This window comes from Calliphora vicina, chromosome 1, assembly GCF_958450345.1.
Source record: "Calliphora vicina chromosome 1, idCalVici1.1, whole genome shotgun sequence".
Lineage (NCBI taxonomy): Eukaryota > Metazoa > Arthropoda > Insecta > Diptera > Calliphoridae > Calliphora > Calliphora vicina.
Genome location: NC_088780.1, coordinates 151,577,840 through 151,590,364, shown reverse-complemented (window position 1 = coordinate 151,590,364; position 12,525 = coordinate 151,577,840). Strand labels below are relative to the sequence as shown.

The window sequence follows — 12,525 nt, the reverse complement described above, 5'->3', positions numbered from 1 at the left end:
CTCCGTCATTTAGTTTGTGTTTGACAGCCATTGATAGCAGACTACCTCGTGACTAGAGGAGAAATTGGAAAAAATTAATTTCGTCTGATTATTAAGCATTATATTTTGCGGAAAAAACCATCACTCAAATAAGGGGCTCAGCTGGATAAATATTTTGGGAACTCTGCACCATCAATTTCAATGGGAAAAAAGTGCTATACTGAATTTCGTTTTAGCCGTAAAAGCACGGAAGATGCCGAACGTTCTGGACGCCCAATGGTGTTGGCCGATCGGAGATTGAAATTGTGAGAGATTGTGGATGCCATAGGCATCTCATTTCAATTTCAAAAATCCATAAATTAGGCAACGAAATTCCGCCATATTCCCCGAGTGACTATTTCTTGTTTCCAAACCAGAAGAAATGTCTCGGCGGAAAGAGATTTGACTCCACCGATTCAATCATCTCACAAAAAATACCTACTATTTTGATGACCTCGAAAAATTTAATTTTTTGTAAGTTATAAAAAAAGTTGGAGAAACGTTGGACAAAGGAGATTATGTTGGAAAATAAGATAATTTTTTACTCAAAGACCTGTGTTTCACTCAAAAAGGCACGTACTTTTTGACGCTCCTACTGAAAATTATTGGAAAGTATCAAATGAGTCACGAAAGTATCAAAGTAATGAGTATTACCGAAGTATGAGTTACCGAAAATAATACCCCTTTTCACATTGGTGGCACAAAACTTGAGGAGGTAGAATCCTTTTGCTACCTTGGAAGCATAATTGACAGGCTGGGCGGCTCCAGCGGAGATATCTCAGCACGGGTAAAGAAGGCAAGGCAAGCATTTGGAATGTTGACCAACGTTTGGAGATCGTCCAATATTTCTCAAGGAACGAAGCTCAAAATCTTTAACTCCAACGTGAAGTCAGTTCTACTATATGGGTGTGAAACATGGAATGCCGCCAGCTCCAATGTTCAATCTATGTAAATTTTTACCAACAACTGTCTTCGCAGACTTCTTAAAATATACTTCCAAAATACAATCTCCAACTCTCGTCTTTGGGAACGAAGCTCAAAATCTTTAACTCCAACGTGAAGTCAGTTCTACTATATGGGTGTGAAACATGGAATGCCGCCAGCTCCAATGTTCAATCTATGTAAATTTTTACCAACAACTGTCTTCGCAGACTTCTTAAAATATACTTCCAAAATACAATCTCCAACTCTCGTCTTTGGGAAACAACTCAACAAATTCCAATATAAACGGAAATATGTAAACGAAAATGGAAGTGGATAGGGCACACACTTCGTAAAGATGATAACGATATTGCCAAGCAGGCAATCGAATGGAATCCCCAGGAAAGCAGATGTAGAGGACGACCTGCTCATACATGGAAGCGGCAGATTGAGGAGGAATTGCCGAGAGTTCGTAAAGGCTGGAGGGAAATTGAAACCAGATCCGAATGGAATGAACTAGTTACGGCCCTATGCTCCATATAGGAACAACAGGAATTAATATATATATAAATGAGTCACGGGCGTGCTGCGGTACTTTTGAATATGAAAAAGTATCAAACTAAAATTCAATCAACTTTTCCATCCCTGATAACAATAAACTTAGAAATTTTAGTGATTCATTTAATCCATAGTAAAGAATTTATTTTTTGAAACTTTACATTCTTCGAACTCTGAACGATCTTGTCAGATATGTTAAGAGAAATGCTCTCTCGCTCAAATATATATTTGTAGTTATGAGGAAGATGCAGGCTTCCAAAGTAATTCAAATCGTAATCACAACAATCATCATATTATTCATTTTAAACTTGAACTAATTATTGAATTATCATGAGTGTTTTTATTTCTATTTTCCATTCTTATCGCTTTCATATAAACAAATTTGAAAACAAAACAAAAATTGCACGAGACGTCTCAATTCGCCAAAAGAGAGCAAAAGTTTGCTTTTATTAGTTCTATATTATTTAAAGCATAGTTAGTAGCAATTCTAAACTCTAACAGTAAAAATGTTACAAAATCGCAAAATTAAATTACTCTTAATATGTGTAATAATCGCCATCAATCACAGCGAACAAGGCCACCAAGGTCAAAGTCAAATACAAGTCCGTAAAAATCTCCCACCACAAAATCTCCAACAACAGCAACAGCATCAACAACCACAAATTAGACAACTAGACCAGAGAATTATTCAAGAACGAACGCATAAAGCCAGAGAAATGTTGAAATTTATGAATTTGGAAGGAGATGTCTGTAAAGATTTCTATGATTTTGCCTGCGGCAAATGGTTGCAGGAACAAAACACTGATAAGGCCCGTGAGGGTGATCTGATAAGTGTCCAAAGCGAAATGGAACAATTTGCCAATAAACAATTGCAGGTCATACTCAATGAACCAATTGCCTCACAAGAAGATATCAGTGTAAAAGTGGTAAAAGATTTCTATAGATCTTGTTTAAGAGTGCCAGCCACCTCACCGGCTCAAAAGAAATTTATGCAAAATATTGTTTTAAATCATGGCGGCTTGCCCGACATCAAACGTATCGGCTGGCAACCCAACTACAATTGGATACATGTTATAGCCGATTTGCGCAGAAAGTATGGCCTTGATATTTTAATAGGCCTCACAATTGAGCGAACTAATCCCAATCACAAAGCCATCTACATCGAGGAACCCCGAACTACTTTGCTGCCAGTGGAACTGTGCAGTTCTTTAGCAGCTCGTCAAATAGACGAAAAGGATCAAGTATTTGATAGAATACAGAATGAAATTAAAGATAATTTACGTAATATCTTTGAGTTGACCGAATCGAATGCTTTGCGTATAGCTGGATCTATATTGCGTTTCGAATTTGACTTGTGTAAGTATATGCGGATAGATCAAATGGCAACAACACCACTTGATGAGACCGGGAATGAGGCGTTAAATACCAACAGAAGAGGCCACCCAGCACGGATTGTGGAAAATAAAATGCATGGAGTTCGTCAAAGCACCTCCAATAACTTAAGAAGCTTGCGAAGCCTTTCAGATAATTATCAAATAGATTTTAAGGATTTCATTGAACGCAGTTTGGATACGACTACAGTATCTCAGGTTTATTTCCGTTCGGAAGAGTATTTTCAGCAATTAAGTAGTATAGCCAGGAAAGGTATACACGCTTCATTTGCCCACTACATCATGTATCGCGCACTATCGGAAATAAGTTTTCCTCTTAATGAGCGCAATGACCAAAGACCATTTAATTGTGCCAACCAGGTCATGCATTACTTGCCTCAGGTGTTGGGCAAACTTTACGCGGACAAATTCAATCATGAGCAATCGAGACAGGATATGAAAGATATGTTTAGTATTATCAAACAGTCTTTTAGTAAATACCTGCTAAGAGATGTCAACTGGATGGCCGACAATACAAAGAGAGCCATTAACCAAAAAGTAGCCACTTTGAAAATCACTTTTCCCACGTATCCTCCAAATGGGGATGTCTTAAGAGGCTTGCCGTTGCATGACGACCAAGATTATTGGCACAAATTGGAAACGATAATGATGTATAATGCCAATCAGACCATTCAGCAAGTCAGACTGACCAATGATCATTCCAATTTCATAGAGGCACCGGCTGTCACCATTCAACAAAAACCTTTAGCTTATGAATTAGTGGCCGGTTATGGCCTCTTACAAAAGCCGTTCTATTCCCCGGTCTATGCCAACTCTCTTAAATACTCCTCCATTGGAGTGGCCATGGCTAGAGAAATTATAAAAATTTTCGACTACCAAGGTCTACAGCAAAATCCCATGAACACTTTTCCCTGGGATCCGGCCACCATGGAAAGCTTTCCGCTCATTAGCGAATGCTTTCGTGCCCAAATAAGCAATTATTTTCACAATAATCCCAATGTTTATCGAAATGCCAGCAAATTACGTGATATTATGGTGGAGACAAGTGCCCTAAATATTGCCTTCAATGCCTACATACATTGGTTAGAACTACCGCATAGACAAAGAAGCGAATTGCAAATGGAGACTTTGCCCGATATGAATTTCACAAACACTCAATTATTTTTCATTAATTTTGCACAAACTCACTGTGCAGCCCACCACAAGGCTGAAATAGTGCCGGAATTTTTACCTTTATATCGTCGTACAATGGAACAGTATGATATCAATGGGCCTGTGAGTAATAATGTGGAGTTTAGCAGAGATTTTAGTTGTGAAGTTGGTGCGGATATGAATTTGGATGATAAGTGTTTGTTGTATTAGAGATTTGGGTGAACTTAATGTTAATGAAATTAAAAAAAAATAAAATGAGAGAATAATAAATATAATTGTGGACATTTATGGAGTTTTCTTTTCTAGCATAAATGTGGTCTTTAGTCTGCCTTTTCCCTTCTTTGTGTTCTTTTCTGAAAAAATGTGGTTTGGTAATCGTATAACAGTGTTCTTTTCAAATAATGTTGCCCTAAAACCCCGATAATATGCTACGTGGTTCATCCTCAATTTTATCAAAGGGTTATGGGTCGATTATGGATGGCAACCGAACTTCAGTTGCGTTGTCAATTACAGATGCAACTGGTTTTTTTCTGTTGCCAAATGGTAACCAATTTGTGGTTGCACTCTGGTTACGCAACTGAATTCGGTGGCCATCCATAATCGAAACATTAGAAAGACACCACTTTTAAACAGTTTTTCTTGTCATTGTTTTTGAAGTTCGTTTATGTTAATGAAATAGTTTTTGTGTTTTTTTGATTGAAAGTATTAAAATGGAATCAAAAAAGAAAATTACATAGATGACAATGATTTTTGTTCTATTTTGATCGCTAAAAATGTAAAACATTATGTAAATCATTCAATAAATTGTACAAAATATGTTGACAACATTTTGTGAACATATAAAAACAAAAAAACTTCATCTTCAAGATCAAAATCGCAAAAAAAAATTAAAAATTCGATTTTTTACTTTTATCCCCTGTTCAGATCCATAGGTAGCAAACCGTTCAAAATTCAAGGAAACAATCGACTACAAAAATGTACCTAAGATCTCAATAAACAACTTTCTAGAACATATGAACTTCCTAGGAATGATTCTTAACATCGTTTAAGTAGGTCAAAATTTAGTATGAAAAAACTAAAGGAATTGAAGTGTTTTGGGCCATAAACTATTAAATTATTATAAACTAAAGCATACTTTTAGGCAGCTTTAAACAAATTTATTTCGAATTTTTTTAAGTTTTTTTGCTATTTTGATATTGAAAATTAAGTTTTTTTGATTTTATATGTTCACAATTGTTGTTCTTTACGAATAGGTCTACAACTTTGCCTCACAGAGTAAATCAAAATTCCGAACTGTTTGCAAGATATGTAAATATGAGCCTGAGCAAATGATCACTTTTTTGCAAAAATTACACCGCGGCCCCAAATCTTTGGGGGCCCATACAAAAAGTGCATGACTGGCCAAAGTGGTGTCCGTACATGGTTATATTTCCATGACTCAAAAAATTACACACAGTGTAATTATATTACTTTCTTTAGAAAGGGTATAGGTTTTAGAAGGAAAGGTGGTGAAAAGAGTAGAAAAGCTTTCAGTTTGACAACTTTGTAATTGCGCATTATGTTTGTTATTAGTACAGGTTGCAGAGGCGGACCAGAGGCGCTATTTTATAGCCATTATTTATTTATTTCAATGCTATAATAACGTCTAAAACTCTTAATTGTTTGAATATGGATTGTAACCAAATTTCAAGTTTAGATTTCCTGTTTTCCATTTTAAATAAATTAAATTTTTAATCATTTTACAAATACAAGGCTAAAATCACTTATTTTTATTCAAATTTAAGAAAGTGTTTAATAAGTTTCCATAAATTTCAGTGTTTTGTTTCAAAAGTATTTAGATTCGATAACATACTGTTTCGAATGACTTACATACATACATTACATACTATTAAATACAACACTGCCATCACATCTAATATTTTAAATATTTTCAAAATAATTGCCTACTTTTAGGTCAAGTATAAATGTAAACAATACAAGTAAGTGTACATATGTAGAAACAAAAAATAAAATACGCTTTTTCGCTTTAAGATAATATCACAACAACATTGGTGGTGTAGTGTTGCAGATATTGTTGAAATATAAAAAACTAAAAACAAATATTTAAAGATTTGACTAAAACACGCAACGTTTAGTACTAAAAAGAATGTGTATATACAAGTATAACCATTATTTTCATTGTATATAACTTATTTGTATTTAAGTATGATTTTAGTATATTGTTTGGATTTTATGACTTGTTATTTCAACACTCTCTCGCTACTCTCTCATTCTCTAGCAATTCACTTCACAACAGTTTATGTTCAAACCATATAAAGTAGATTCCATATTCCCAAGTGTCAATGCAGAACAGTACGGAATCCAATATACAGTCTTGGTCTTCAGTCTAAACTCAAGGTTATGGTTATAAAAGAAAATTGGAAAAGCAAGAACGCAAAATTATATAAACTTTAATAATCGTTTATATAATAATTTAGATACATGTGCAAGTATGTATGTATGTATGTACAAATATGGTACTTGATAGAAGGTACTAAAAACCATAAGTAACAACATACCATGACTAGAAGTACTTACGTACGTACTCTTTGCCAGTGCTAATGTGTATTTGTTACATGATATTGTATAGCTACAAAACTATATTATACAAAAATATATATTACAGCCATAGTGGCGTTTATTTCAAGTATGGTTCTATGAGTAGACATTTAAAGAATGCAAGTGCTTTTGAATGTTTTTTGAAATGTGTGCAGAATTTTTTAAAACTAAAAATTTCTAATAGTGTAGAGAGAAAAACAAGTATTGAACTTTATCAAAGTCCATATACAATAAGGAAACATTTTACAGAAATAATTTCAACAAATTTATTTAAATCGTAAGAAATGTATATTTACTAATAATAAATTGAATTGTAATTGAGCAACTTGCCTTTTGAAACTAAACAAAGTTTAAGAATAACAAGTAAGAGAGCTATGTATTAGGGTGTGCCAAATCGTATATACACTTTACCGATGTAACAATTTGGGTGAACGAATTTTTTTATGAAAAAATAAAAATTTTGGTGAAATCAAGTTTTTCCAGATTTTTACCCATAGTCTGTCCGATTTCTAAGGCGTTATATACGTCTTTGGAAAGGTCTTTGAAATGTTTAACATATTACTCATTAATTCAGATATGTATACAGTGACTGACAGCTTATTTCATGCAGGTAAAATTATTTTAGAAAATCGAAAATTATTCAATGTTCATTCAATTTATCAAACAAATTTTATATAAAATGTAATGATATATGTCCTGTTATAATGCTGAGGAAGAAGAAATAACAAATATCAATCTAATTGAAGAAATATTAATGAAAAAAAGAATTTTCTCATTAAAATAAGCTCACAACTTATATGATGCAGTGTATTTTATACTTTCTCTGATAGTGATGTAGGGCATTTTTTCTCTTTAGGCGCTAAGCTACGGTCATTTTTAAAGAATTTTTATAAAACTAAGTTGAAAAGATATTAAATTTTAAAATGGGAAAACAAACTTCAGTTGAGAAAAGAAAAGACGCTATTCGTCATTTTAAACAGTGCAAAATCCAACGATAAATTTTTGAAATTGATGTAATTAGTTCCTAACTGTCCAGCACATTAAAGAAAAGTTTCGCCACGAAAATAGAATAGAAGATAAGGGTAGATCTGCGCCAAATAAAATATTTAATAATACAGATAAGAGATGGATTGTCCGTAAAGTTAAAGAAAAACCCAAGTTGAGTGCTCCAAAGTTGAAGAATGAAGTTGAAAAATATTTAGGTTTGACAGTTTCTGTGCGAGGCAAATTTTGATGGAAGGACTGTCAGAAATAAGCCGTTGATAAATACTGTTAATAGAAGACGAAGAATCGAGTTTTGTGACAACATTTGAACAAAGACATTTCATTGAGTAAGCTATAGCCCATGTTAGGCTGCTATTTAAAATCAAGAAAATCAATTGTTTAAAAGTCTATTTTAAAATAAAGTCGACTTTAACAAAAAAAATTAACTTTAAAATTTCTTTCATAGTTAGGGTGAATAATTTTAAATATTTTTAGGTAAACAAAATTATTTCTTTTTTCAAAACTGTTTTTCAAAATTTTTTTCAAAATTTTAAAATTGGTTTCTTATTAATTAAAACATGTAAGAGAGCTATATTCGGCTATGCCGAATATTATATACCCTTCACCAACTTATATTTAAAAATTATTTTTTTTTAAATATTTTTATTTAAACAAAATTAAATTTTTCTGTTTTTAAATTTTTAAAAAAAAAAACTTTTTTTTTAAATGTTTTCTTAATTTTTTTTAAAAAAGTTTAATTTTTAAAATATTTTTTTTAAATATTTTTATTTAAACAAAATTAAAATATTCTGTTTTTAAATTTAAAAAAAAAACGTTTTTTTTTCAAATTTTTTCTTAATTTTTTTTAAAAAGTTTTTTGAAATTTTTTTTTATTTAAAAAAAAAAATTTATTTATAAAAAACAAATTTTTTTGATGAAAAAAAAAAATCGGGTTAAAAATGTTTTTTCCCGATTTTGACCCATTGTAGGTCCATTTAAATGCTGCAATTGCTCAAAAAGAAGGACATACCACATATTAAATGCAATACATTTTAATATTGGGGTTCCTTGGATAACTGTACGGAGACTTTTTTGGTGATACTTTAGTTTGAATTATTGAATTTATGTAAATTTTTATGTTTTTAATAAAAATGTTTGTATTTTGTTATGTTTATTTCTAGTTTATAAAATTTGTTTATAAAATTAATTAAAAAAAATTTTAAAGTTTAAAGTATTTCTGTACGGAGACTTAATTGATTCAGTGTATATTCTGGATCGTTATAGATAGCGAAGTCGATATAGCCATGCCCGCCTGTCCGTCTGTATGTTGAAATCAACTTTCCGTAGTCCCCAAATAACTTACATGATTCATACATCAATATATCGAGAATTCTTCCGGCTCGGTTGCTATTTAAAATCGACAAAATCGGCCCACAAATGGCTGAGATATAAGGAAAAAACCTGGACAACCTCGACTTTAGGCCTATTTTTGACCTATATCAGGATTACTAAGTCATTAATACAGACAATATGGATGGGTATCTAATGATAGAAATTTCAAAGTTCATTGCAACGAATACAAATAGAAAATTCTCAAATACAAATGAAAAATTTTTTAAAAATTTTAAAAATTCTGAAATACAATATAATTCGAAATTTCTGAAATACGATTGGAAATGGTTCGTCATAGAATTTTATAAGGACCCAGGGTGTATAACCCTGTGTAATTATATAATTTAAAATTTATTGCCTGTTTATTACATTATTAGTTACATACAGATTAAATTAAATTATTAGCACACTCACGCATTTCCGGCAATCAATTTTATAAACAAAAAATTATGCCCTCCTCATGGTTTCAGTCAAACATTAATATCCAACACTCTCAGTAACAATAAATAAATCACTGGATTAAATTACCTGTAAAGAGAAAAAATAATAATTTATTATAAAAAAAATTCAGATTCAAATTCAAAACAAAGATTTATCATTAAAGCTCTTTCTTTAAATTAAAAAAAAAATATCTAAACTAGTAAACAAAAACAACTCAAGGTTATTGCAAAAAAAAACAATTACTTAATGTGGGATTTTAATATAAAAATATCGGGAGAATTATAAAATATGAAGTAAACAAAACAAATCTAATAATTTTTTAACTAATGATATGATTGACAAACAATTTCAATTTTATAATAAAATTGTTAACCTTTTCATTCATAAATAAATATGACAGACAGTTAGTTGTTAAAAATTTCGTTATAAAACTGTTTGGCTAACGAATTTTATTAAATTAATTACGAGTTTGGTTTATTTTGTTTGTATATATAATGTATTTTTGCGGATAAATAATTGGAATAACAGCTAATTTATTATTCTAAACGCATTATTCAATAATTTGTCATAATACTTTTTGTCACTGTTTCTCCTGCTATTTTTAGTGCTAACTAGTAGAACAAAAAGCGAGCGTGAATATTTAATTTGCATGACAATAATAAGCAAATTGTGACATTTCATAATTAACTGACAATGAGCTACAAATTTGGTTAAAAATTATTCGTATTGTGTTTTGTTTTTGTAATAAGGTACACCAAGAATTTACATCCAGAAGTGTTAGAGAATTTATTCGTTTCTATACCCTTCATTAAGCATTATTTTTGAGGAAAAATCTTGGGAAATCTGCACCATCGATTTCAATGGTGAAAAAGAGATTTTCGGAAGTTCGTTGTGGCCGTACAAGCACGGAAGATGCCGAACGTTCTGGACGTCCAGTTGAGATCTCTACACCCGAAATTGTGGAAGCCATAGGCATCTCACATGGCTCTGTGGTTTCAATTTTGAATGATCACTTGGATATGAAAAAACTTTCCGCAATATAGAAGCCGCGTTTGCTCACAATCGTTTGCACACCTGTGCAAAAATCCACACAAAAATCCATGAATTAGGCTACCAAATGCACCCTCTTCCGCCATATTCTCCGGATTGAGCCCCGAGTGACTATTTCTAATATTTTCATGTGTTTTTCTTCCAGTGTAAAAATATCACATGATTGCATTATAAGAAAAACCCAGTAGCATCAAGTTTCTTTTGTAACTTAATTTTATTTCTTAAAACGAAACAATGCCATCTTTGGTCAATGTTAAATACAATAGAAATAATACTAACAAGATGTAGGCGTAAGATATTTAACCTTAAAAATATAAAGTGCATATAACAATAACAATAATAAACAAATAATGAAAATAGATTATCTGTATTCAGAGAATTTGAAGCTATTTAAAGGATTAAATCGAATAATATATATTTTTATAACCACCTACAAAAAAAAACTTTTATCTTTCCGTTTGTAACACATCTAAATCGCTATACTTGAGCCTTTAGCGCCAAATTATCGTAAGCGACAAAACACAAATTTTACAGGAGGATGTTTTTTCGATTATTTTGAAATTTATAATATTTAAAATTTAAAATTGTTATTTATGAATAGTTTTTAATGAAATTTCACAGTTATGTAAAATTTTCTATTTAAAATGGAAAAATAAAAACGAATTTTGAAATTTATTATCAGCAATTCCCAAAAAAGTGTTGAAAAATTCCAAAAATGATAATTTTTAGTTTTTGTCGCTATAATATCCATACCAGGGTCGGAGTTATTGGAATCCTTTACAAAATAATTAAAAGCATATTGGGCCATCTAAAACGGGTTATTATATTTTGATATGTAATATGCGATTTGAGAATTTTTGCCCTAAAGTTTTATTTTACATAAAAAATAGGTGTTTTTTGAAAGGACCTGGTCCCCTCGGTAACAACAATTTTGAAATTTGTTTTGTTTGTTTCCTTTAAAATATTTTATGAAAACCTAGCTTTCAGAAAGTAGAAATTCCTTATACATCCTCTTAGAAATTTTTTTGCGATAACTTAAAAGGAAAAATAGTTATTTTTTCCCAAAAATTTGTAAAAAGTCACATTTTTAAATTTTTTTTTAATTCAAATGCATATAACTTTGGACTTAGTCAGTATTTTTAAACAGTTCATTTTCTATTTACTACATACATATGTTGTTAGTCCAATAAAGGAAAACTGGAGAAAATCGGGAAATATTTGGATACGCTGTTATCAAAAAACTGGAGTAGGGTTTGTAAAAATGTTGACAATTTAGTTTTCAAATGCGAATATCTCCTAAGCCATAATAGATAATTGATAGCTGCGAGGTTTTTTGTAGTGCTGGATGAGAAGATTATATATGTATAATTTTTTTGAAATCGGAATTAAAACCAAGAAATAATATCGTTTTAAAAATGTAACATACCCGAGGTGTTCTACTTTGAGGGCCCTTGGTCGCGCCCCTGGTGGGCCCATGAGGTCAATGTTCAAAACTTAAACTCGACAACACTTCTGCTTTGCGCATGTGAAATTTCATTCAAACCAATCTAACCATTTAGAAGTTACAGATTTATTTCCCTCTTTTTTTTCTATACCACTGTGTGTCGCTTACGATAAAATTTGTTTACTGTAAAATATAATAAACATTGACGTACGATAAAATTTTACCCCCTATATTTTTTATGTTATTAACAATTTTGATATTCTGAGAACGCTAAAACATCAGTCGGTCCATAAAATTTTAATTTCTGCAATAAAACAAAAATTTAAAAAATGTCGCTTACGATAATTTGGCGCTAAGGGCTCGATATATCGTCATCTAAAATGCAAAATAACTTATCATTTAATAAATTTTTAAAGTGATTGACAAAAAACCATTACAGCAAGAAAAGTTTCTGTGATTTAAACTCTCCGATTAACAAACACATTTCCGAATTATGAATTTTCTTTATTTTACTATTTTGGTAAGTATGTTATTATTCTGTAATAGCAAGACATTACCAAGTGTTTGCTGGATATA

At 31.1% G+C, this 12,525-nt stretch overlaps 2 protein-coding genes across 2 annotated transcripts in view; one reads left to right on the top strand and one right to left on the bottom strand.

Moving 5' to 3' along the window:
- Usp12-46 (Ubiquitin-specific protease 12/46) overlaps positions 1-12,525 on the bottom strand; it is a 102,297-nt gene that overhangs the window by 40,690 nt on the left and 49,082 nt on the right. The window lies entirely within an intron of this gene.
- On the top strand, positions 1,989-4,315 carry Nepl13 (Neprilysin-like 13). Its single transcript, XM_065516172.1, has one exon. It carries the CDS (start codon positions 2,004-2,006, stop codon positions 4,248-4,250), a length of 2,247 nt encoding a protein of 748 aa, XP_065372244.1. The 5' UTR covers positions 1,989-2,003; the 3' UTR covers positions 4,251-4,315.